The 22,053-nt window shown below is 40.0% G+C and overlaps 1 protein-coding gene across 1 annotated transcript in view; it reads left to right on the top strand.

The window, feature by feature from the left end:
* atp2a3 (ATPase sarcoplasmic/endoplasmic reticulum Ca2+ transporting 3) overlaps positions 1 to 22,053 on the top strand; it is a 77,731-nt gene that overhangs the window by 21,096 nt on the left and 34,582 nt on the right. The window contains exons 2-8 of the mRNA XM_046838696.1: positions 865 to 882; positions 2,755 to 2,837; positions 10,633 to 10,737; positions 12,467 to 12,605; positions 19,855 to 19,935; positions 20,119 to 20,204; positions 21,063 to 21,527. Coding sequence (XP_046694652.1) covers positions 865 to 882; positions 2,755 to 2,837; positions 10,633 to 10,737; positions 12,467 to 12,605; positions 19,855 to 19,935; positions 20,119 to 20,204; positions 21,063 to 21,527 — 977 coding nt within the window. The remainder of the gene's footprint in view (positions 1 to 864; positions 883 to 2,754; positions 2,838 to 10,632; positions 10,738 to 12,466; positions 12,606 to 19,854; positions 19,936 to 20,118; positions 20,205 to 21,062; positions 21,528 to 22,053) is intronic.

Below are 22,053 nucleotides of genomic sequence, written 5' to 3'. Positions count from 1 at the left end.
AGGCATTGAGTAAAAGACAGGAGGTGGAGCTGGAGGTAGCAGAGCTGAAGATGTTGAGGTTTTCGTTGGGAGTGACGACGATGGACAGGATTAGAAATGAGTTTATTAGAGGGACAGCGCATGTAGGATGTTTTGGAGACATGGTGAGGGAGGTGAGATTGAGATGTTTTGGACATGTGCAGAGGAGGGACATGGGGTATATCAGTGGGAGAATGCTGAGGATAGAGCCACCAGGAAGGAGGAAAAGAGGAAGACCAAGGAGGAGCTTTATGGATGTGGGTTGAAAGAGGCAGATGTAGAGGACAGGGGGGTGTGGAGACGGATGATCCGCTGTGGCGACCCCTAATGGGAGAAGCCGAAAGAAGGAGAAGAAGAAGAAGACTGTAGATCTCTTCAATAGTTTAATGGAAAATGATACCATTTGTTGTATATTATCTTTCCTGTGCAATGATGCCCTTTTTCTTAATCCCAAAACAGTCACACAGCACCATGTGCACAAAAAATACAGTGTTTGTATTTTATTTTACTCTGGTTGTATTGCCTGCTAGCAGAGCGAAGCAGGGGAAAGAGTTTACTCATTATTTTTCGAGGACGGGGCGAGTCCTTCAGCGAGAATCCCTTTAGTAATCGCAGCAGATCATCGCACTGTGTCTTTGTGTAATTAACTTTGAGTCAGAGGATAAAGCGGCTCGGCACAGAGCCGACATGACAAGAACAAAACTGTGCTGTTTGAACAAAGCGTTTGCTCGACTAACACCTCTCTCTCCCCCTCTCTCTCTCTCTCTCTCTCTCTCTCTCTCTCTCTCTCTCTCTCTCTCTCTTTTTCATACCTCCACGGATCATGCGGGGCCTCGGGATGAACAGAACTCCCAGCAGAGGAAGGTAAATATTGATCTTTCCATCCCGTTATTACTGCTGTCTTTGAGAGGTGGTGTTCTTGTGAGGCCGGATAGATAAAGATGCACAATATCAGATTGTATATACACACACACACACACACACACACACACACACACACACACACACACACACACACACACATTCCTCACCTTCCTTTTGCACCTCACCTGTCCTTTGTTTCACTTTATCTGTCAGAAATGGCTTCCAAAAAAAAGTGCATTCCTACTAGGGCCGTAACGGTACACTTTCGGTTCAGTGCCCACGCGTACCGAATGCAGTCCTTTTTCTTCTGAATTAAATGACGGACTGCAATTTTAAGTTTGAGACTTTCCCATATTATTGCTGCAAAAGTTCTCAGCAATATGATAAACCTTTCACTGTTCGAATACTGTGGGCTTCACCCAGTTTAATTAGACTTGAGGAAATAATCATTTCTGCTCTCTGCTAAAGAAATGGTACAACTCTACAGTTACAGCCAAATGAGTACAGTTACATCATTTCATCCCATTAATTAACAACAGACAATAAAATACAGAGAAGAAGCCCTGTTCAACCCCTTCCCCGAACACGTTTTGGCAGAATACGTCAATTAAAAACGTCACATTTATATCATCATACAGATTTCTTTACTTTTCCATGTACTCCTAGACACACAGGGAATGTGACTCCGGGTTTTTAAATGAGCTCAGGACAGTAATTGACAACTGTCATTCGCTTGCAAGTTTGACTAATATACAAAGAAATAATAATGATGCGATACTTGTGTGTAATATTATGTGTCATAAAGATTTTTTAGGTAACGTACAAATATTGGCGTCGAAACGAAGCATACGGACGAGCAAATATTTACAATTGTTGTTTGGAATGTGTTTTTATTCCAAAAACAGGTATATCAGGGTGAAATGCTGTTATAACAAGCTGATAGACGGTGCAGGAAGTAATATACAGTGAGTGGACAAAAGCATTGGGACACCTGTATGTGGTTCTTCCCCAAATTGTCACCACAAACTTGGAGGCATTCAAGTGTATTGGATGTGTTTGGGTGCAGTAGCGTTAAATTGCCCCTCGCTTGAACTAGGAGACCCAAATCTATTCGAGCATGACATTGTCCCTGTGCACAAAGCCGGCTCCATGAAGATATGCTTTACAGGGGTTGAAGTGGAAGAGCTTGAGTGGCCTGATGGAGAGCTCTGACCTCAACCCTATTGAAAACTTTTGTGATGAATTAGAACGCTGACTGCACCCCTCAGGCCTCCTCAGACTCCTCAGACTTTACCAACACTCTTGTTGCTGAATGATCACAAATCTGCACACAATCTAGTGGAGCATCTTCCCAGAAGAGTGGAGGTTATTTTAACAGCAAATTAGCTGTCCACAAACTTTTGTCCATCCAGTGTATCTCACGAAGGCATTGCAACTGTAGACCATTAATCTTCAACAAGAGCTGTCGACTTATTTGCACATGTGCAAAAGCGACCAGATGTGGTTTTCACGCAAACACTGCATCTGATATGATGCAGAAACGTGCTAACAAAAATGTATTTAGTTATTATTTAGTCTTGGAACATTCTGTCGTTGTTCTCTCTCTCTCTCTCTCTCTCCCTCTCTCTCTCCCTCTCTCTCTGTTTACCACGACGTCATTGCCGCAGCCCACTGATCCATCTTCCATCTTAATATCTCATCAGCCTGTAATTAGTTTGTTATGCATGCCGTCGAGCTCTAAAGTGTCACTTCAGTATCATTTCAATCCCAGTGCAGCCTGTTTCCTGACAGAGCTCCAAATAAATCTTAGCAATGTGTTTCTAAACACAGACGACATGTCATTAATGTGAAAGTACGTGACCTTTCTTGCAGGGAAGTCTCTCTGGGAGCTGGTGGTGGAGCAGTTCGAGGATCTCCTGGTCCGAATCTTGTTGCTCGCCGCCTGTGTGTCATTCGTAAGTCCTTTTCTGTGTCCCTTATTATTTATTTATTCATTCATTTATTTATTTGTATGAACGTTGTTTTTTTTTTTTATTTATTTATATGGACAAAAATATTTAGACAACTGTTTTTTCCAGCCATGTGGTTCTTTCGTTACCACAAAGTCGGAGGCACACAATTGTTTAAAAGAGGGGTCTTTAAAGTTTTTTCGATTCAAGGACCCCTTAGGCAATAGAGACATGGGACAGGGACCCCCTGATACAAAATGTGTCAAACATAGCCACTGATATTAATAGAACAAAATCATATTATGCTAGTAATATTATGCGAAGGCAATTAGAACTATGTTGTTGTTGTACAAGCATCGTTGTCTGTATATTTTCAAATTATTCAGAAAGATTATGCACCATGACACACACATTTTGCAATTAAAAATCACAATTTATTAATTAATTATTATGTATTATTTACACAGTTTAAATTGTGTGCTTTTATTAGAATAGATTTTGTACATTTCTCTTTTACTATCAGGTGCACTATTTTACACTTACATGAACTTCAGCTTTAATTTTAAACAAACTTCAATGTAGCAATTATAACTTTTTTTATTAAATATTTCATCCTTGATGTTTTTACCTATGTTTATTTATTATTTTTTACAAAAAATAATTTGTGATTCAGCATTAATTAGCGGACACCCTGCAGTACCGCCGCAGTCCCCCTCGGGGTCATGGACCCCAAACCCCCGCCGCCCCCTGTCGTTTGAAGACACATTGTATAGAACAGTGGTCCCCAATCTCTTTTACGCCACGGACCGGTTTAATGTCAGACAATATTTTCACGGACCGGCCTTTATGGTGTGGCGAATAAATACAACAAAATTAAACATTACGACCGGCTAAAAAACTGGTATGTTCTAAATATAATAATAAAAGTGAATCCACTGTGTTTTTTGTTCATTTTGCTAGCTTGGGGGTTTAAATTTAGCAGTAATGTATTATGTGTTAGTGGCCGGAGCAGCCCCTTTAAGAAGGTAGTGGATGGAGGTAAGACATGTGACCGAGGCATCATGACATGCATCAAGAGTGAGTCATAGACAGATGTGGTGGAGAGAATTTGATCATTTTCCAAAATAAAACATCGTTCAGAATCAGATAATAAGTAAAACAGAAATAATTTAAGTTCTGTATCCTTGCTGTGCGGCCCGGTACCAATTGACCCACAGACCGGTGTCGGTTTGCGGCCCGAGGGTTGGGGATCACTGATGTATAGAATGTATAGTAATTTGTAATTATGAAGGATAGAATTTCCTGCTATAGAGCTCTGACTTTGCCCCAATTCACCCCAAAGGTGTTCAATAGGGTTAATGACTAAACCCCTGGCCTCCTCATCGTACATCTTAACTAACATCCTTGTTGCTGAATGAGCACAAATCTCCACAAGCACACTCCAAATATAGTGGAGCATCAGAAATCAGACGACTGGGTCGGAGCATCTCCGAAACTGCAGACTGGGAACATCCCACAAGAGCTGCTGTTTCGGAGATGCTCTGACCCAGTCGTCTAGTCATCCCTTGTCAAATTTGCTGAAATCCCTACGCTTTGAGATAATCAGTGTTATTCACTCACCGGTTATAATGTTATCATGTCATAATGTTATACCCAATTGGTGTATATGTATGTATGTTCTTTTTAGGCAATTAGTAAGTAAAAATGTTTTGCCTTACCATGTTGTTTTCACAATGTCAGACTGTTTAAATATAAGTGCAATAAAAAACGCACCGGACAACATTTACAGTGGTTGGCAGACATCCTTATACTGAGCGACTTACATATTTATCTTATTTTTATGCCAATGCACAGTGCTTTGCTAAAGGGCAGTGCTTGGCGGAGAACCCAAAGACCCTCTAATTCGTAATATTTCTGTATAATTAAGCTACCAGTTCTCACTGTATAAAATGGTTTAAAAAATAATATAATCACCTTTAATGGATTTTTTTAGACTGCACTTTAATGAAAGTGGGTAAATGATTGGCTGTAGTAAATGTGTATAATATAAGCGTGTGCATGCGTGTGCACGCACGCATCATATTACACTCTTTAATGCACTCATTGGAGCTTCTTATAGCTTTGAGACCTCTGTGGTGGTGTCTATAGCAGTTTGTATAGCAGTGTCTTGTTTTTTCTTCATGAGCAACTCTTGCTTGCATGCCCTGTTAAACTGCTAAATGCAAGCTGAGTGGAGAAGTGATGTGAAACCAGTGGCTCTGAAACCCCTCAGCGGTGGCCACAATAGAATTACATTGATGGACAAGTTTTATGTAGAGTGACTCGAGTGTTAGCAGTAATTAATCATCCCGTTTTAACTAGCAGCATTTCACATTATATAAGAAAGAGGAGAAAGATGAACAGATAAGGAATCCATCACATTTCCTGTATTTTATGTCTGTCCGTCCCACCCGTCCCACGAGTCTGATAGTTTAACTGTCTTTGGATGAGGGATGCTGTAAAAGCATTGCTGAAGTATAAAATCAAACCCCGCGTTCGGAGCTTAGATTAATTATCCAGATGAACTCTGTAGCGTAATGACTAAAAGTTGCAGTCTGGAAGTTTGAGAAGCACTAATTGGCTGTTCTGGGTTGCTTGGTCAGTTTTACATGTTGTGCGAATAATTTCTGGTGCACTTCTGGCTTGAAGCGTGAATCTTTTTCCAAAGCCCAGGCTTGTTAAATCCTGAAGTGGGGTCTGTTTTTCTAATCCAGGTTTGTAAATTTACCTTTTTTTCTACGAAACTTTCCATCTGACTTTGGATATTCATAAAAAAAAAATTGTCAATGTTTTTGGCATTCTATCATTTTACGAGGCACACGCGCACACACACTCGCACAGTTCTGTATGAGGCCCGGTCATTTCTCAGGCGTTTCAGTGCTGTTGTCTTAAACCAGGGTGAGAACTTTGAAAGTCGGAGTTCAGCGTCGCAGACCGCAAGACTCCCATCAATCTTTTCACGCTGCAATAAACGTGTCAAACGCACACTGCGCTGGGCCTCCCATAGTGTGTGCCTGAGTGTTCCATGAAAAGTGTGCGTGTGTGTGGATATGGTGCATTTGCAAGTTTTCGTGTCTGTGCGCACACAGCGAGTTCTACAAAAGCGTGCGCATGATGGAAAAAGGCCAAGGACTCTGGCCCACTCGCCACACTCATTTGTGTGCCATTTTGAATATATTAAAATGTTTAGCATTCTACCGTCCTGACGTTTTTGCATGTTGCGAAAACAACAGCCACTGGAAAGTAGTTTAAAAAAAAATGAAAACAACACTACCACAGTGTTATTATCTTTTTGTAGATGCAATCAGGCCACAAAAGGCACGCTGCATCCTGAGAACATGAGCGATTCAAGTGTTTTGTGTACCCTAAAGAGTTTTTTGTAATCTAGCAAAAAAAAAAATATATATATATGTATATATATATGTTTAATTATATCTGAGGGTGATCACTATAACAGTACTCATCAAAAAGTTATTCATAATATTATATAATAGTATTATTATAATATATTATGTATAATATGCATTATATAATTATTCATTATTATTTCTTTAATTCGATTTGAAGAATTCAAATGATTTTTTATTAAAATTATTAAATTATTTTATAATCAATGAATAATTATATACATAAAATATTATTTATAATATATACAATGAATGTAATAGGCTGCTGTAAAATACTTCTAGTTTAAGAAACTATCAATATACTGTGCGTTTCCATGTCATGTTGCAGCAAAAAACCATACAAATATTTTTATTTATTTATTAACATTTTTTGACACAGCTACATCTGAATGGTTTTCCCAAACTGCATGCTTATTTATGGCTTTCTAAATTCTACTATTCTCAATTCTCAGTCTCATGCCATCAGTCTGGTCATATTATATGATATAGTGTCATTGTTAGTAATAATACAGAACAATGACAGGGTAGGTAATAACACCACACCATATTACATTATGCTACAACGTATTTGGCTTTTTGCGCTGAGCCGAGCACGCCGTCGAGTTTAAGGTCAGCTGAACAATGGATTCACTTCCTGCATTTGAAAGGCAAATTGGTGGCTTGGATTGTGTGGTTCTTTTTTCCACCGGATCAAAAATCTGGCTGGAGGTGTGCGAGACTGTTCTGTTGTGCGATTGATTGACTTGACGCGCAAATCCAGAATCGACCGCATATTAGAAATGCGAAATCATTTAACCTTTGAACTCCCAATGTATGAATTATGGATATAAAACAGATTTTTACCTCCCAGCTACAATGCAAATAGGTTTTCTCGTTCATTTGGTTATCGTTTTTAGGATAAATGTTTTGATAATGTCGTCTTTTTTTTTTTTTTTTTTTGCAAAATCTGGGCCGATAATTGTTCGGTGTAAAACTGGCTTTTCAAATTACAAGCTGGATTTTATGTTTGTGGCACTGAAGAGAAGCTTCCGTCTGACCACTCTGCCATAAAACAGATCACTGGAGTGCTGCAATTGTGGGTGACCTTCTGCACATTTCTCTCATCTCCACACATGATCTCTGGAGCTCAGCCAGAGTGACAATTGGGGTAGAAATGCCTGGGTAAGAAAAGTGACCAAGACCCCATTTGCTCAGTCTGACCAGCAGCTCCTTCCATTTAAGAATCGTGGAGCTCCCTGAGCTCTTGGGAGCCTTCAATACAAGAGAACTTTAGTGGAGCTATATATATACATACATACATATACGTGTGTGTGTGTGTGTGTGTGTGTGTGTGTGTGTGTGTGTGTGTGTGTGTGTGTGTGTGTGTGTGTGTGTTAGTTCAAAACCTAACTTCAAAACATTCGGCTGTTCACCTGTAACAGTAAAAGTCTCAGGTTGCAGCAGGACATGAATGAAAGTCTTAACAAAGACACTCGACTGAGATTAATCCAACTTTCCAACGCCGGAGCCGAAAACTCCAGTTATTTATGTTTTCCCAAAGGTTTTCTGGTATCCATGTGTGTTGGTAACACAAACAAACTATATTCCCCGAAAAAGTTCCGTCTGTGAAAGGACCAATTATACAGATTTATAACGGAGATTTGAAGCACTTTGAACTGAAAGAATTGCAAAGTCGTCAGTGTCAAAAACGATTTCTGTAGCCAAGCAGGCCGACTTTGATAAATGTGTTGTGTACTAATGACTGTTAGAACATGGGTTTTTAAGGGGAAACTAATGTTCACTAATTCTTGCCTGTGATGATTACACACATGAAAACAGTTAGAAAACCAGTATGTTTATACTGAGAATAAAAGTTGTACCAAAGCTAACGATCCCCAAATAGTCGAATTTTGCCTGTAACATGGAAAATAAATGCAATAAAAGATTTCCTTCCCCCCCAATTGGCTTGAGTGCAAATGTGTAGACATGTGAGCATGAGGAAAAGGAAGCATGTGTCTCGGTGCTCGCAGTAATGAATTGCTCATCTTTTCAACAGTTTCCACGTTTCCATAGTATGTAGCATTAATGTTGGGTAGCTCAACGCTTATGATTTAGATTTTCACTGATTTTCCAGATTGGAGATACTTCTTCTTTGGCCTTGTGTAAATCTTCTGTAACTGCTCGAGACTTTTAGGAGGACCATGTCAGTGTCTGTGCATCAGTATTCAGTAGAGGCGATTGTGTGTAAACCTCCAGAGCACCAAAAGGGAATTAGGAGCCGACACCGTTTGTGACGGACAGACTGCAGTCAGGCCTCAGTCCTTTCATTCTTTATTTTACCTTATTTATTTATTCATTTTTTTTGCTAGGATCAGTTGGACAATATCTCTGGATCCGTATGTCTGCTTCGATCCCAGGCCTATGTTTTTGACTACGCTCGTTGTGATGGTGGTTTGTGCCTCTTTTGCTGGTTTCTTTTTCTTTTTTTTCCCCTCATCTCTCGCTCTCCACCGCTCATCGCGTTTCACGACCACATTAAATCTCTGAAACGTTCCGAGCCGGCGCGTAATGAAATGATGGAGAGGCCGAGCCTCTGACTCCACTGTGGATAAACGACTCCGATTTGAAGGATAAGAAGACGAGACTCTAAGGGTAAATGCGTGCGTGCTATACACAGAGAGCGTCTCTACAGAAGCTCGTTCAGCAGGCGAGCTGGCAGGATGTTTATATTTAGTGACAAGTATTCACACCTTTTTAATAAGAATGAAAACCAGAGTTCGATCGTTTTTCATTTCAGAAATAGAAATCATTTCGAAATAAGATTCGTGCATAACGCAAAACGATTTGCACCAAGCGAACTCGAACGAGACTTTAGGGCTCGAATGAATTCACGGGTGGATTATACTTTCATCCTTTTTCAAAAATCTAGAAAGCTTATGTTTGTGTTGTTTTTGTTTGTTTGTTTGCCCCTTCGGAAACCGTTTCCAAGGGCCATTTGGAACCCTTACAACTACACTTTATAGATCAAAGTTTGTGGACACCTAAACATAAGATTCCTTTCTGCTTGATAAATATGCTTTCTAACCATTTTCCCTCCCAACTGAGTTTTCGACTGCTGGTATTCTAAGTCTGTGTCCTGATGAACCAGCATTACAAGGTCTTTATTGATGGAGGCTTCAAAGCACTTTGTAAGTCGACTGGATAAGGGCGTCTTCCAAATGCCATACATGTGAAGGGATCATTCCCAAACAAGACCTGTGTTGTATACGCGTGACTTGGACACTTGAGTTTTGTTTTTTTTCCCCCACTCCGCTTTCTTTTCTTCTTCCTCTCGTATATCCTTTGAAAGAGCGCGAGCAGGAATGCTTTTATATTTCTGTTCTAGTAGTACAGTATTTCCGCCCTCGCAACACCGCGTGGGCGGATTCAAAAGTTACATGACACCCAGCCCAAACTTGTGGTTTTTCACTAACGACTTCCCTGACTATCACTACAAGCTTATCAGATCAATCATTTAGAGTAAAACTGCAACTGGAAAAGGGGGACAATGATTTTAGCCGCGAGATCGTTGATCTGCATTTTGAGTAAATGCGAGAAAGCTTCAACCAAAGTGTAAATAGATGGAATGTGTCGCTAAATACATCATGGATGAATTTTGGGAAGGCATCAATACCATTTTAGTAGTACAAGGTTCGCAGCACAATTTATAATTTTCCTTAGATGAAGTGCACTAAGCTTAGGCAGCTTTCTGGGGAAAAGAATCAATAAAATACACCAATTATACAGTACTTGACCCCATAAACCCAAGGTCCATAGTGAACTAACTCTAGTGCTAGGACACTTTCCTTGCTCCGCATGTACAAAGTGGCAATTCAACCCACTACATATTTCCCCCATTAGAGCATATCCTCACAGATACTTTTCCCCTCAACCAGTCATTTGGAATGTCGCTGGCTTTTGCAAACAACTGCTTTTGGGTTTCCTGTGCTGCGAGCAGGGAAGTACGTCTGGAGGTGTGAAATAAACAGGCTTTTGTTGCGTCTTGCAGCACCTGAGCACAGCATGTGTGGATAGTATTTTGTAGGATCAAGTCAAGAGTCAAGAAGCCTTTATTGTCATTTCAACCATATTTTTTTGCATTCGTTATTTTGTTTTCGGATTTGTACGTGTTTTTTAAATTTTTTTCGGATTTGTTAATTCTCGGCCACTGTAGTTTTTAGATGATACTTTTCATAATAATGAGATTTCTCTAAGATCTCTAAAACCGATGAATTGCACTATGACGTGAAATCAATAATATCGTAACATACACTTAAGTGTGGATTGAAGAGTGCGATGTACGGATTGATGCATTTTCGCTTTGTGCCTTTCCTCAGGTGCTCGCGCTGTTTGAAGAAGGCGAGGAATCCACCACGGCGTTTGTGGAGCCAATAGTCATCCTGCTCATCCTGGTTGCCAATGCGGTCATTGGAGTTTGGCAGGTATGTGTGTGTTCACGAGTTTGAAAATGAATAATTGAGCGCTTGTTTATGATGAACTCTAGAACATGAAGAACATGCCCCAAGAAATAAGGTCTGTTCTCCTCTTCTGCAAGTCTAAGTGTCAGCATACAATAAAATCACACATCATTGTGCAGCACAGGGACACTTTTCATTTTACAAAGCACAATGATAATGGAGGGAGATGCTGACCTGCAGCCTGTTACACCAGCAGAATGCAATTTATGTCTTGAGTCAAGGTGGAAAATTTGATCCTAAATCGGACACAGAGACTTGTTAGTATCAAACTAACACGGTATTGAATGTTGTTTGTTCGTCAGAGGTTTAAAGGAATCACTAATAGTGATTGGAAAGAAAACATTCTCCTACAGTGTATTTCACCAACACCCACCAATCTAAAACATTAAGAGGTCATACACAGGAAATAATATATCCCTAATTGTTGAGGTGCAGATAGTGTTGTTTTTTTCACGCAGTGTCATTTTTATTTGTAAAACATTAAATGCAGGTTGGATTTACTGTATAGTGTTTTACACATAGATACAGAGTCTGTATGAAGTTTGGAAACACCTGCAGTATTACCATTTTTGTGATGAACATGCATGTTCCTTTTTCTTCTATGCAAAAAACTTGATTATTTAACATGATGGAGATATACTTTGACCAAACAAATATATAATTGTACAGATGTTAAACTTTCTCACTTTGCTATCCAGTTAATCTCAGAGCAGTTCAATAGGGTTTAGATGTGGTGACTGGCAGGCCGTCCTATGATGCATAACACTTCGGTCGACCGTTTTCTCTCTAAATTAGTCGGTCGGTTGCAGGTCGAGTATTCTACCAATTATTCCATCGATTCATCGGATAAGAAGTACTTTTTCTTTATTAAAGAGCAATAATAAATAAGAGAGAGGAAATAAGACAAGTTTCTAAAATGGGGACTTTTTTTCCTTTTAAAAAACTTTAACATTGTTATTGCTAAAATTGCAGACAATAATATTTGTAAAAACTGAACCCATTTAGTGCATTTAATTGCCATATTCTAGCAAAATCTAAATGCAAAAAAAAAGCTAATTTTTTGATTAATTAAAAAAAAAAAAAAAAAAAAAAAAAAAAAAAAAGGTTAAAGCACTGTACGGTGTTTTTTTCATGTTTTAGTTTGAAAAAATCCCAAACTTTGGAAACTGCCTCTTTTTTGGCCTGAATCCTATGGAAGTCCGTTTCACTGCCCGGCTGGCTAAAAAAACCTCGGAATTGCGAGGGGAAAAAAATTATTGAATGTGGCAAAAACGGGCTTCCATATGAATCATCTCCTAACGTTGGGCTGTGGGCTTGAGGCAGTCTGCTAACATCTTCACTCCTGTTCTCTTTCTTATATTAGTTCTTCTGTTAGAGCCAAAAATGTCAGATTTGGACACTTCCAGTCATTCAATGTCCAATTCTTGTGTGTTTTTGCCTGTTAGCGTCGCTTGTTGCATATAAACAAAAGGAACATCTTACTACATTGTGCTGGTGCAATAGGCTGCTGGACATTGTTTTATTACATATCGTGTATGATCCACATTCTTCCATGCTCTCCTGCACTGGCTGTGTCTTTTACAATGCAGTTGATGAGTAATGCAGTTTGAAGCGTGGAACTAAACACGAATGTTACGCCAGAACTGTAAGAATAGTGTGGATCGGTGTGAAGATTTGTTGTTTGCCATCTCAGGAGCGTAATGCGGAGAGCGCCATCGAAGCTCTGAAAGAGTACGAGCCAGAGATGGGCAAAGTGTACCGCATGAACCGCAAGGCCGTGCAGAGGATCAAGGCTCGGGATATTGTGCCAGGAGACATCGTGGAGGTGGCAAGTAAGCATGGATTTAAAGTAGGGGTTAACATTTTAAACCCCAATTCATATATTTTACAAACAAACAATAATGCAGTGTTCATGTAGAATATTATTACATTTGTATTCGAATTATTAGATTTTAATTGCCGTTATTTTATTGCCCAAATATTTAATAATCCTGGCTTTTTTTGTTTTGTAAACAACTGGAGCAAAACATGAACCCCCTGGTTATACTTCACAGATCCCTTTGCCGGTCCCCAGAGCTCACTTTGAGAACAATAGTATTATGGAAATGAGATGCGCTTTCTTTTTTTGGCTTTTAGATTCGATGGGTTTGCAAAGTCATTTTCCAGGTGAACCCTGAAAGGAGTTCAATTTGATCTGCCAGAGTTTGATCTGATAGATTCGACCTTGTGGGAACTTTTGGCTGGTTTTCATGATGAAGAAAAAAAAAGCACAACTACAGTTTAATTTTTTTTTAATAAAGAGCTAGCTGTTTTATTATTATTATTATTATTATTATTATTATTATTATAAACCTAACTGATTACCTCCGTATGATTTAGGTGTAACACAGCAATATTGAATTTCAGTGATTTATTATGTCAGTGTACGGTCTTCACAAGGACAGTAAGACAAGTTTGTGTGTGTGTGTGTGTGTGTGTGTGTGTGTCCAGCCTGCATCCTCCCGTTTTCCCATATGGTCACTTCATAATAAGGACCACAGTGGCACCACCTGGATGCCACAAGCTGTTTGCTACCCAGGCACGAGAAAAGCCCCATTCTCAAACACACCCACACACATACACACATCCTATTTCAAAACACCGAAAGGCTCTTATCTAAAAATAGACCCGTTGTCATTTTATTTTTTTTGCTGGACCCCATATGCACACGAAACACTTTTCTTACATGCACACAAATCCTGTATATTGGGTCATATTATTAAAATAATTAGTGTCTGTTCCTGTAATCCTGACTTGCTAATGATGTTCAGTTTGCGTGGGTGAGGAGAGGAGCAAGAGAACAGGCGAGGCTGAATGAAGCCAACATTGGGAGGGGGGAACAGAGAGAGGAGAGAGAGAAGGAGAGAGAGAGAGAGATCCTGCAGGGTTTCTGGCTCTCATTCATAGCAACAACGGTTGCCTGCTGAATGGAGCCAAAAATAAAAAATAAAAAATCCAGGGAGAGAAAATAATGTGCTTTTCAGTGAATGGGCACCATGTACAGGATGGTTTTATTCCACAATAGGAAACTCTGGTGTCTCATCCTGCACACAGAATGCATCAGTAAAAGTGGGAAACATTTCCTTTACATTTTGCAGAGGAGTTGCAGTAGGTTTGTGCGAGTCTGCCGCTACTCCTCACTCTCCGTTGGAACACTATCTAACTTGGAAATTCAATTTTTTTGTTCAATAACGTTTGACCTGTGGAACTTCGACATGATATTATTATTAGAATCAAGAGAGATTAAAGCCCGGGGCAACCTGGTTTGATGTAACCGTTAAAAGAGTTGTTATTTCAAGTGTTTATCGTTAATGAATTCAGGAAATGTGTTTACGAACTCTGCATGTTTTTTTGTTTTTTTTTATAGGAACTCTTCACTGTACACCTTTACTCATGCAGCTATCCATCCAATCAGCCAATCGCGTGGCAGCAGCGCGGCGTATGTCAAATTCGTGCAAGTCGAGCGCTCTGTTCACATCAAACATCCGAATAGGAAAATATTATGTGACATCAACCGCGTATCGGTTGGTGGCGCCGGATGGACTGGTTTCGAGAATTTTCAGAAACTCCCGGGATTTGCGCACACGACCCTTGTTCCGGGTTTCGCGTTTAACCTTGCCGACCCCAAGGCACATCTCGTGCATTTTCCTAACATGACGCGATCCAGGGATGCTGTAAACGAATACTTGCGTCACAGCTCAAGTGCTCCTCTTTTGATTGAGAGTAGGAGATAGGAGGCTGAGGTGGGTGGAACGAATGAGTGTATATGGAAAAAATTAAAGACACAGAGAGGGCGAGGTAGGACACTAATGCGACATCTGAGCCAGACTGATGGGGAATGGGAGAGGGAAGCTGAGGGAGAGTGGGGAGAGATTGCAGACTGGGAAGGAGAGAGAGAGACAAGAAATGTAGCTAATGGCAAAGAGAGAAGGAATGATGGGATAAGGAGAGAGAGAGAGAAAATGAAAATGGATTAGGTTACCTGTCCCGGTGGGGCACGAACAAGCTGTTCTTTGTCCTTAGGTCCCTGCTGAGACAAGTCTGCATTCCATAGGCCGTGCTCCCACACACACATAGACGTACACTCGCACGCCTCATCACCGAGGCCCCAAAGGCTCGTCATGGTGACCTCAAGGGTCTTGTGACTTCAATACTGCCACTTTTATATCACTTTTGACCAGATGTTTGTAGAACTTGCTTTATGTATAGTTATGAATCCAGACTCATAAACTGTAGTCTGGAATTGGTATGTCCAAGCAAATGGAGTTGCCATGTGTGTCTGTGTCTTCAATAAATCTGAAGATGCTTGAACCCAAGGGGTCCTAAAACTTTAGATGGGCACTGAGTGGTTAAGTCTTTGGGCAACAGATCAGAAGCCTGATTCGATTATGAATCTAAGAGTCGAATCTTCGCAGAGTTGCTATAAAACGAGGATTGTGCCCGCTCTTATTGGTCTCTCTCATGCGGTGGTTAGGGGTTAATACTTAATGGATGAAGGGTCTTGTAGTGATTGCAGTCAACATGGGTAAAAAATGCACAGTCGTGACATGGCTACTGGCAAGAGACACTACAGATAGTGCTCGGCAATATGACACCAGATCAATATTGTGATCGAATAATATCATGATGCACTTTTCTAAGAATTTATTATTATTGTTGTGTAGGAAACAATTCAGTTGTAATCTATTTGTTGTTTTGGATTGAATATTAAGAACATTAGTTCTTAGAGCTGCTGCCAGACTGTTTTTTTTTTTTTTTTTTTTTTTGTGAATAATTCATGGTAGGTTTATTTATTTTTTGATGTTGCGATTTTCTCTACACAGCCGTATTTCAGTCGTTTTGAATCTGAAAAATTTGGTTTGAAATGAGATTAAGTTTAGGGAAAGATTTAAGTTTAGCACAACATTAATTGTGAATGGAAGGTCTTCACAGGCAAAAGCAGAACGTGTGTGTGTTTGGGGGATTATATGGGAGTTGGCAGGGATGAAGGTGTTGTCAGCATTGTCAGCTTAAATGCCTCCGTCTCTTTATCAAACCCTGACATAATCTTGTTGCTAAGCAATATACAAATACGCAGCATGAAAGCAAACGTGAAGAATACCACATTTCTCATCTGAGGGAGTACAAAAACAGAGAATCGAAATGAAAAATAGCTGGGGAAAAAAAGAATTTGTGGGAATTCTAAACGGTGGCGCATAGAAAACGGTTGCTAAAACAAGAAACGCTGATGGCAAATCTGATGGCAAAACAAATGGCAATCGGTGGAAAAATTAAATCAGGCCACAAGTACACATGTAAGTTGGCCACCTCCTACATTCCTGCTCGGGATCATTTGCAGGCATGCGCCAGTTTTTAACGGAACCTTTGGCACACGTGGGTCTCGGGCAAAGCAGGGGGTACTGGAAACCGGCACGGCTATTTTTGAAAAGCGCAAGTTAGCAAACATAAATCAATTTGCACGTTAGTTTCCAGCCGGCCCTTGTGTTGGGGTAACAGTGGAAGTCCAGAGTGGAACTTTCCCCTGGCTCTTTCACACACGGAAAACTTGTCCGTTACAGGCCCCAAGGAACCGCTGAGGGATTTCTGTTGGTTCGGCAGCCATGGAAAGCTGGGAAAAGTGTTTTCTTTCATGTTCACTCCTTTGGAACAGTTGTTTAGTCGTTTTATTACTGTTTCAGTGTTTTGGTTACTCTCCATCAGGTTTGATGAATGTGTGTGTGTGTGTGTAAATAGATGAATGTAGTCTGGAGTCAAATCCTTACCAGATTCTCTGGACAACAGCGACCAGACTTGTCCGACTGACCATCAGAGGTCTGTTTTTTTTTACATAAAGTGTGAGCAAGAACAACCACATAGAGACATAGAGACTGCTATTCGCAGATAACCAGCCACTGACTGGTGCCACTGACTGTTTCAAGCTAAATTCTAAAATAACAGTGGGATAGTGTGAGGTTTTTTTTATTCCAGTTACTATCTCTTGCTCCAAAAAAACTGTTACAAAGTTAAACATTTTGGTTCTGTATAGAAAGTCAAGGTGCACACAGAAGTTTAAATTGTTAGTAAGGTTGCAACCTTTCTGATTTTTAAATATGTGGTGTATAAGGTTCATAATCTTTATAATATAGAAATATTCCAAGTATAGCTGACATGCATGCAAACTGATACAGATTTCAAAGATTAAAATTTTTTTAAATGTATTTGTATGTCGAATAATTAGAGATTGATTTCACATTACTGTTTTGTTCTACTACCAAGTTCTACTACTTTGTGTGTGTGTGTGTGTGTGTGTGTGTGTGTGTGTGTGTTTTGTTATTGTATAAAAAGTGACATAATGTCTAGATGAATTGTCTTAGAACGTAACCCCTTCAAGTTCCAGGGGACCACTGTATATATAAAACTTGTGTGTATGTGTATATGTGTGTATATGTGTGTGTATGTGTGTATATGTGTGTATATATATATATATATATATATATATATATATATATATATATATATATATATATATATATATATATAATGTCTTAGCCTTTGCATTTGACTTCATGCCTTTTGCATGCAGCAGCCTAATGTCTCTGTTTACTTTGCTCGCTCCTTATTCTTCTAACTCGATGCAAAAGTCATCTAACTGGAGCTGGTCACATTAGCATTTAAATGGGCTCTGAAGACATTCATGGTGTCTGGCAGGCTGGTGGGAGGAAGGCAAGGGACAGTTGAAAAAATGAAACTGTGGCGAGATATCATAACGCGAGTTGAAACATTTTCAGAGACTGGGCTAACCGAGAGAAAACTGGATGATTTAAAGCATGGACCAGGCCTGGTTTCTCACCCATTCTGCTCATTACACCCACCAAGACCAGTTTCCGACTGAACGTGTTTTTGCAGGACAGAGGATGTGGGTGAGGACAGAGAGAGGGGGAGAAATAGGTACCCTTTGAACAGAAGGGGTGGTTTGTGTAACAGTGGCATTACACAAGACTTTGACACTGAGCATCAGGAGTAGGAGTGAGATGTATCGAGTGGGAGAAGAGGTCGAGTCAGACACGTTGAGCTGTGTCTCGGTGTAGAACTGGCATTCAAGTCGATTCTTTTATCCAAGCGTTTCAATTTTCACTTTGCTATTACTTCAAGAGCAGGTTCATGGAATACCACCACGTTCGAACAAAACCCGAGTTTTCCTGGAATTCCAGCTTTCCATTCTGAATCAGTGAGGCATGATATCTCAGTCTGTCTCCTTTGCTTGTTTGTACAGTTTGCCCAAAATTGGCGAGCAGAAACGTCCACCCAGGCATGCGCCCTCACATGTCTCAGTTCAGGTGTTGCAACATCTATACGATTCATTGCACCCTATTTGTAACGAAGCATTTGTAACATCATTAGGCCTGACCCGATGTCAGCACAAGACCGGAAGACTGTTAATGAACGCGTTTGACACGCCTAGTCACAAGGCTACGCATCATTAATATGTTTCCATATATACCAGTGTAAATGCTCGCGGCGAACTGACTGTCAGGCGTATAAAGGAGGGTTATCACGAGGTTAATTTAGCTGCTTAGGGATTCTGAGATATTTTCAGCATGCAGGATTGAATGCAGAAAACTTGTTACCGGAAGAGTGCTGGAGCAGGATGTGAGATAAGATGGCTAATCTTGACAGAATTTAGCCCGAGTCAACTTTCATATTAGGAGACATTTTGAAGAGAACAGCAGTGGTGGACAAGATACACAAACTTGACTAAAAGTACAGAAGTATTTGCCTTGAAATGTACTTAAGTATCCAAAATACTATGATTTATTATGGCTATAATGCTCCTTATTATTTATTTCACAAGACTCTTTGCTTAATCAACTCAGTTTATGTGAAAAGGCTCTAATGTTACTCTTAGCACACCAATTTATTAATAGAATGATATTAATGTCAAACACTGATTGATATCGAATAAATGTTAATGAGCCCAAAACTTTTTTAACTACATAAAAAAGCACACACACACAAATAAGACCACAAGTGTTGTGGCAAGTTTGAAGTTTCTTCCATCATTTATTGCTCTCAAAATTTTCCGCTTGCTGTTGAACCGACGCCGAACTGCACGTGTGTGAAAAGCAGATACCACCAAGCGGCGATCAAAACAAGTCGATGATGATCGGTGGCTTGCTGATTGATCAACTAGTTAAGTTTTTATCCGCTCAGAAATAAAACGACTGATTTCACAAAATGTAGTCGAGTTAAAGCTAAAATATTTGACTTTGAATTGTAGTGAAGTTAAAGTGAAAGTCTCCCTAAATGGAAACACTTCAGGAAAAAAAAGGAAACGCAAAAAAAAATATAGATCCTATGACTTTCCATAACAGCATTTATTGTGTTTAATAATATTAATAATAACTGATCATTAATATCAGGACTGTCAGTCGATTCAAATCGCATGATTGTCACGAGGTAACTTAATCACACGTATTTATCTGTTCTATATGTATCTTAAATAAATACTTTTCAGGTTTTCAGGTTATACTCTAATCAACATGGACAAATTTGGATGCTTTATGCAAATTTATGTTTATTTTTTAGTGAACTTAATCTGAACATGGAGCATGAAGACAAAATATTCTTGTATATAATTTAAAGCACAACAAAAAGCACAATTATTCGAAAACATTTACATCAGCGGGACACCAAACGGAACTTTTGCTGTTTCCCCACAGATGGTTTTAATTGTAGGTTGTCTTTTTTTTTTTCTCTTTTTCTATTTTAGTGCTCGTTTTCAGACTTGCCGCAAAAAATGTTTAGTGATTTAAAAATGTTTTGGTGGAGTTTTTTTGATTATATATCAAAAATATAAAAATCCTAGTAAAGAAAGGACATTGTGAATAAAAGTGTGTTGCGTTGAAGGTTTTCATTTCATTTATTTATTTATATTTTGAATAAAAATGGTTGAACAGAAATGCGCGGCGCGTTAATACACTCAGTGGCGTTGAAATGAATTTGCGTTAACACATTATTAATGCCTTCATTTTGACAGCGCTAACGTATGTATTTTTTTCCCAGTCGGAGACAAGGTGCCTGCTGATATCCGAATCGTCTCTATAAAGTCTACGACTCTCCGTGTGGACCAGTCCATCCTCACAGGTACACGACTAGAAAAAGAATGATGCTGCCTCTTGTGTATGAACTGGATTTTTACCATTTTAGTTCCTTGGTTTGTTCTTAATTTACAGAGGACATGCACTATGTATACTTAAGTGTGTGTGTGTGTGTGTGTGTGTGTGTGTGTGTGTGTGTGTGTGTGTGTGTGTGTGTGTGTTTTAACAGGCGAGTCGGTATCTGTTATCAAACACACTGACCCGGTGCCTGATCCACGAGCAGTTAATCAAGATAAGAAGAACATGTTATTTTCAGTAAGCACTTCCTTCCTGTTGCATGTGTATTCGAATGTCATGTAAGTGCTCCAGATGTTTAAGCATGCAGCATTATTATTTTTCTATACTCTATTTTTCTATACTCTATTTACTAGCCTAGTTACTATTTTTCACATTCCTTGTTATGAATAAAAGTCCTGCATGCAGTTTTCACCTCAATGAAACTCTCATGTCATGCCTAGTATTCCGTAATCACTCTTTTTTTTCTTTCTTCTCTTTCTATCTTTCTCCTTTCTGTTTTGTAAAAAAAGAAAAAAGCAGCATTAGGATGTCATATAAAAGCAAGACCTAAGTATTCCTTCTTGCTCCCACGTTCTCTGGTCCTGCTTGACCCAGGAACACATTTTTCCATTCTATGTTCTCCTTCTGTTCTATGTGACTATTTATAGTCGAAGGGCACACCTTTGAAGCGCTTTAATCACTCGAAGCCGCAGAATCACTTTGAGTACGCCTCTGTTTAGTATAGCGAACAGCACTTTCAGCGTACCCGTTTTTTTTAGAGGAGTCTTTTATGCATTTTCCAACACATCATCTCTTTTAATAAATGCGGTCCACTGGGGGAAAAAAATGTCTAAAGACATCACGGCCAATGAAGTTTCCAAGCAGCGTCGAGTAAAATAAGTGCATGAAAATTTCTGCATGGCTGCCATTTTCTCTACCAACCTATAAAGACAGCTGAGGTAGAGTGTGGTTAAACACGCTATTTTGAGTGTGTGTGTGCGGGTTTGTAAAATGGGGAAAAAAAAGGTTCTGTTTTAACGTTTTTAAGTTGTACGGGTATTTCTGTAGAATTTCTATCATTTCTGTTTTTTTATTTTTTTTTGTTTGTTTTTTTAGGGCACCAACATTGCAGCAGGTCGAGCCATCGGAATAGTGGTCTGCACCGGCGTGTCTACCGAGATCGGCAAGATCCGTAACCAGATGGCGAGCACGGAGCAGGAGAGGACGCCGCTGCAGCAGAAGCTGGACGAGTTTAGCCAGCAGCTCTCCAAAGTCATCTCGCTCATCTGCATCGCGGTTTGGCTCATCAACATCGGCCACTTCAGCGACCCCGTGCACGGCGGCTCCTGGTTCCGCGGCGCCATCTACTACTTCAAGATCGCCGTGGCCCTGGCCGTCGCCGCCATCCCCGAGGGTCTTCCTGCAGTCATCACCACCTGCTTGGCTCTGGGCACCCGCCGCATGGCCAAAAAGAACGCCATTGTGCGCTCGCTGCCCTCTGTGGAGACGCTGGGATGCACCTCGGTCATCTGCTCTGACAAGACGGGAACCCTTACAACCAATCAAATGTCTGTGTGCAGGGTGAGTTAAGACTTTTGTTGAGGTTGGACGTTTATCAGTCTGCTGTTCCGTAGTAAAGAACGAAAGCTTAGGAAACAATGTGCCTTCAGCAGGTGTAGCATAAACGAGACAAAAGCTCCAGTACATGAATAGGAGCTTCTGTATACCTGGGGCTTTTTTTTCCCCCAAAATGACAGCCAATGTATTCTGGAAACACAACACTACATCTATACATTGAACTGGCAACTCTATTGTGACACTCCCGTTTCTTTTATACAATTATACTTATTTTCACTTTCATATTATGCACGCTGGCCTCGCTTCTGTATTTGTTTCAGTTTGACATTTCACCTCGAAGACCTCTTCCCTCGCTCTCAGTAGTGGTTCTATCAGTGCATTTGTTATTTTTGGAGCTTGGACAGGTTGCTGTTAGAGCCCTGGCAACTCCCAACCAGGCTGCACGGGCTTTGACACGTTGCCAGTGCCGGTGAGACGCTGCGTGTACACCTGGATGATGCAACAATAGCGGTGTTCAGGGTCGACACTG

The sequence above is a fragment of the Silurus meridionalis genome, chromosome 25, assembly GCF_014805685.1.
Source record: "Silurus meridionalis isolate SWU-2019-XX chromosome 25, ASM1480568v1, whole genome shotgun sequence".
Taxonomy (NCBI): domain Eukaryota; kingdom Metazoa; phylum Chordata; class Actinopteri; order Siluriformes; family Siluridae; genus Silurus; species Silurus meridionalis.
This window is presented reverse-complemented; position numbering and strand designations above follow the sequence as displayed.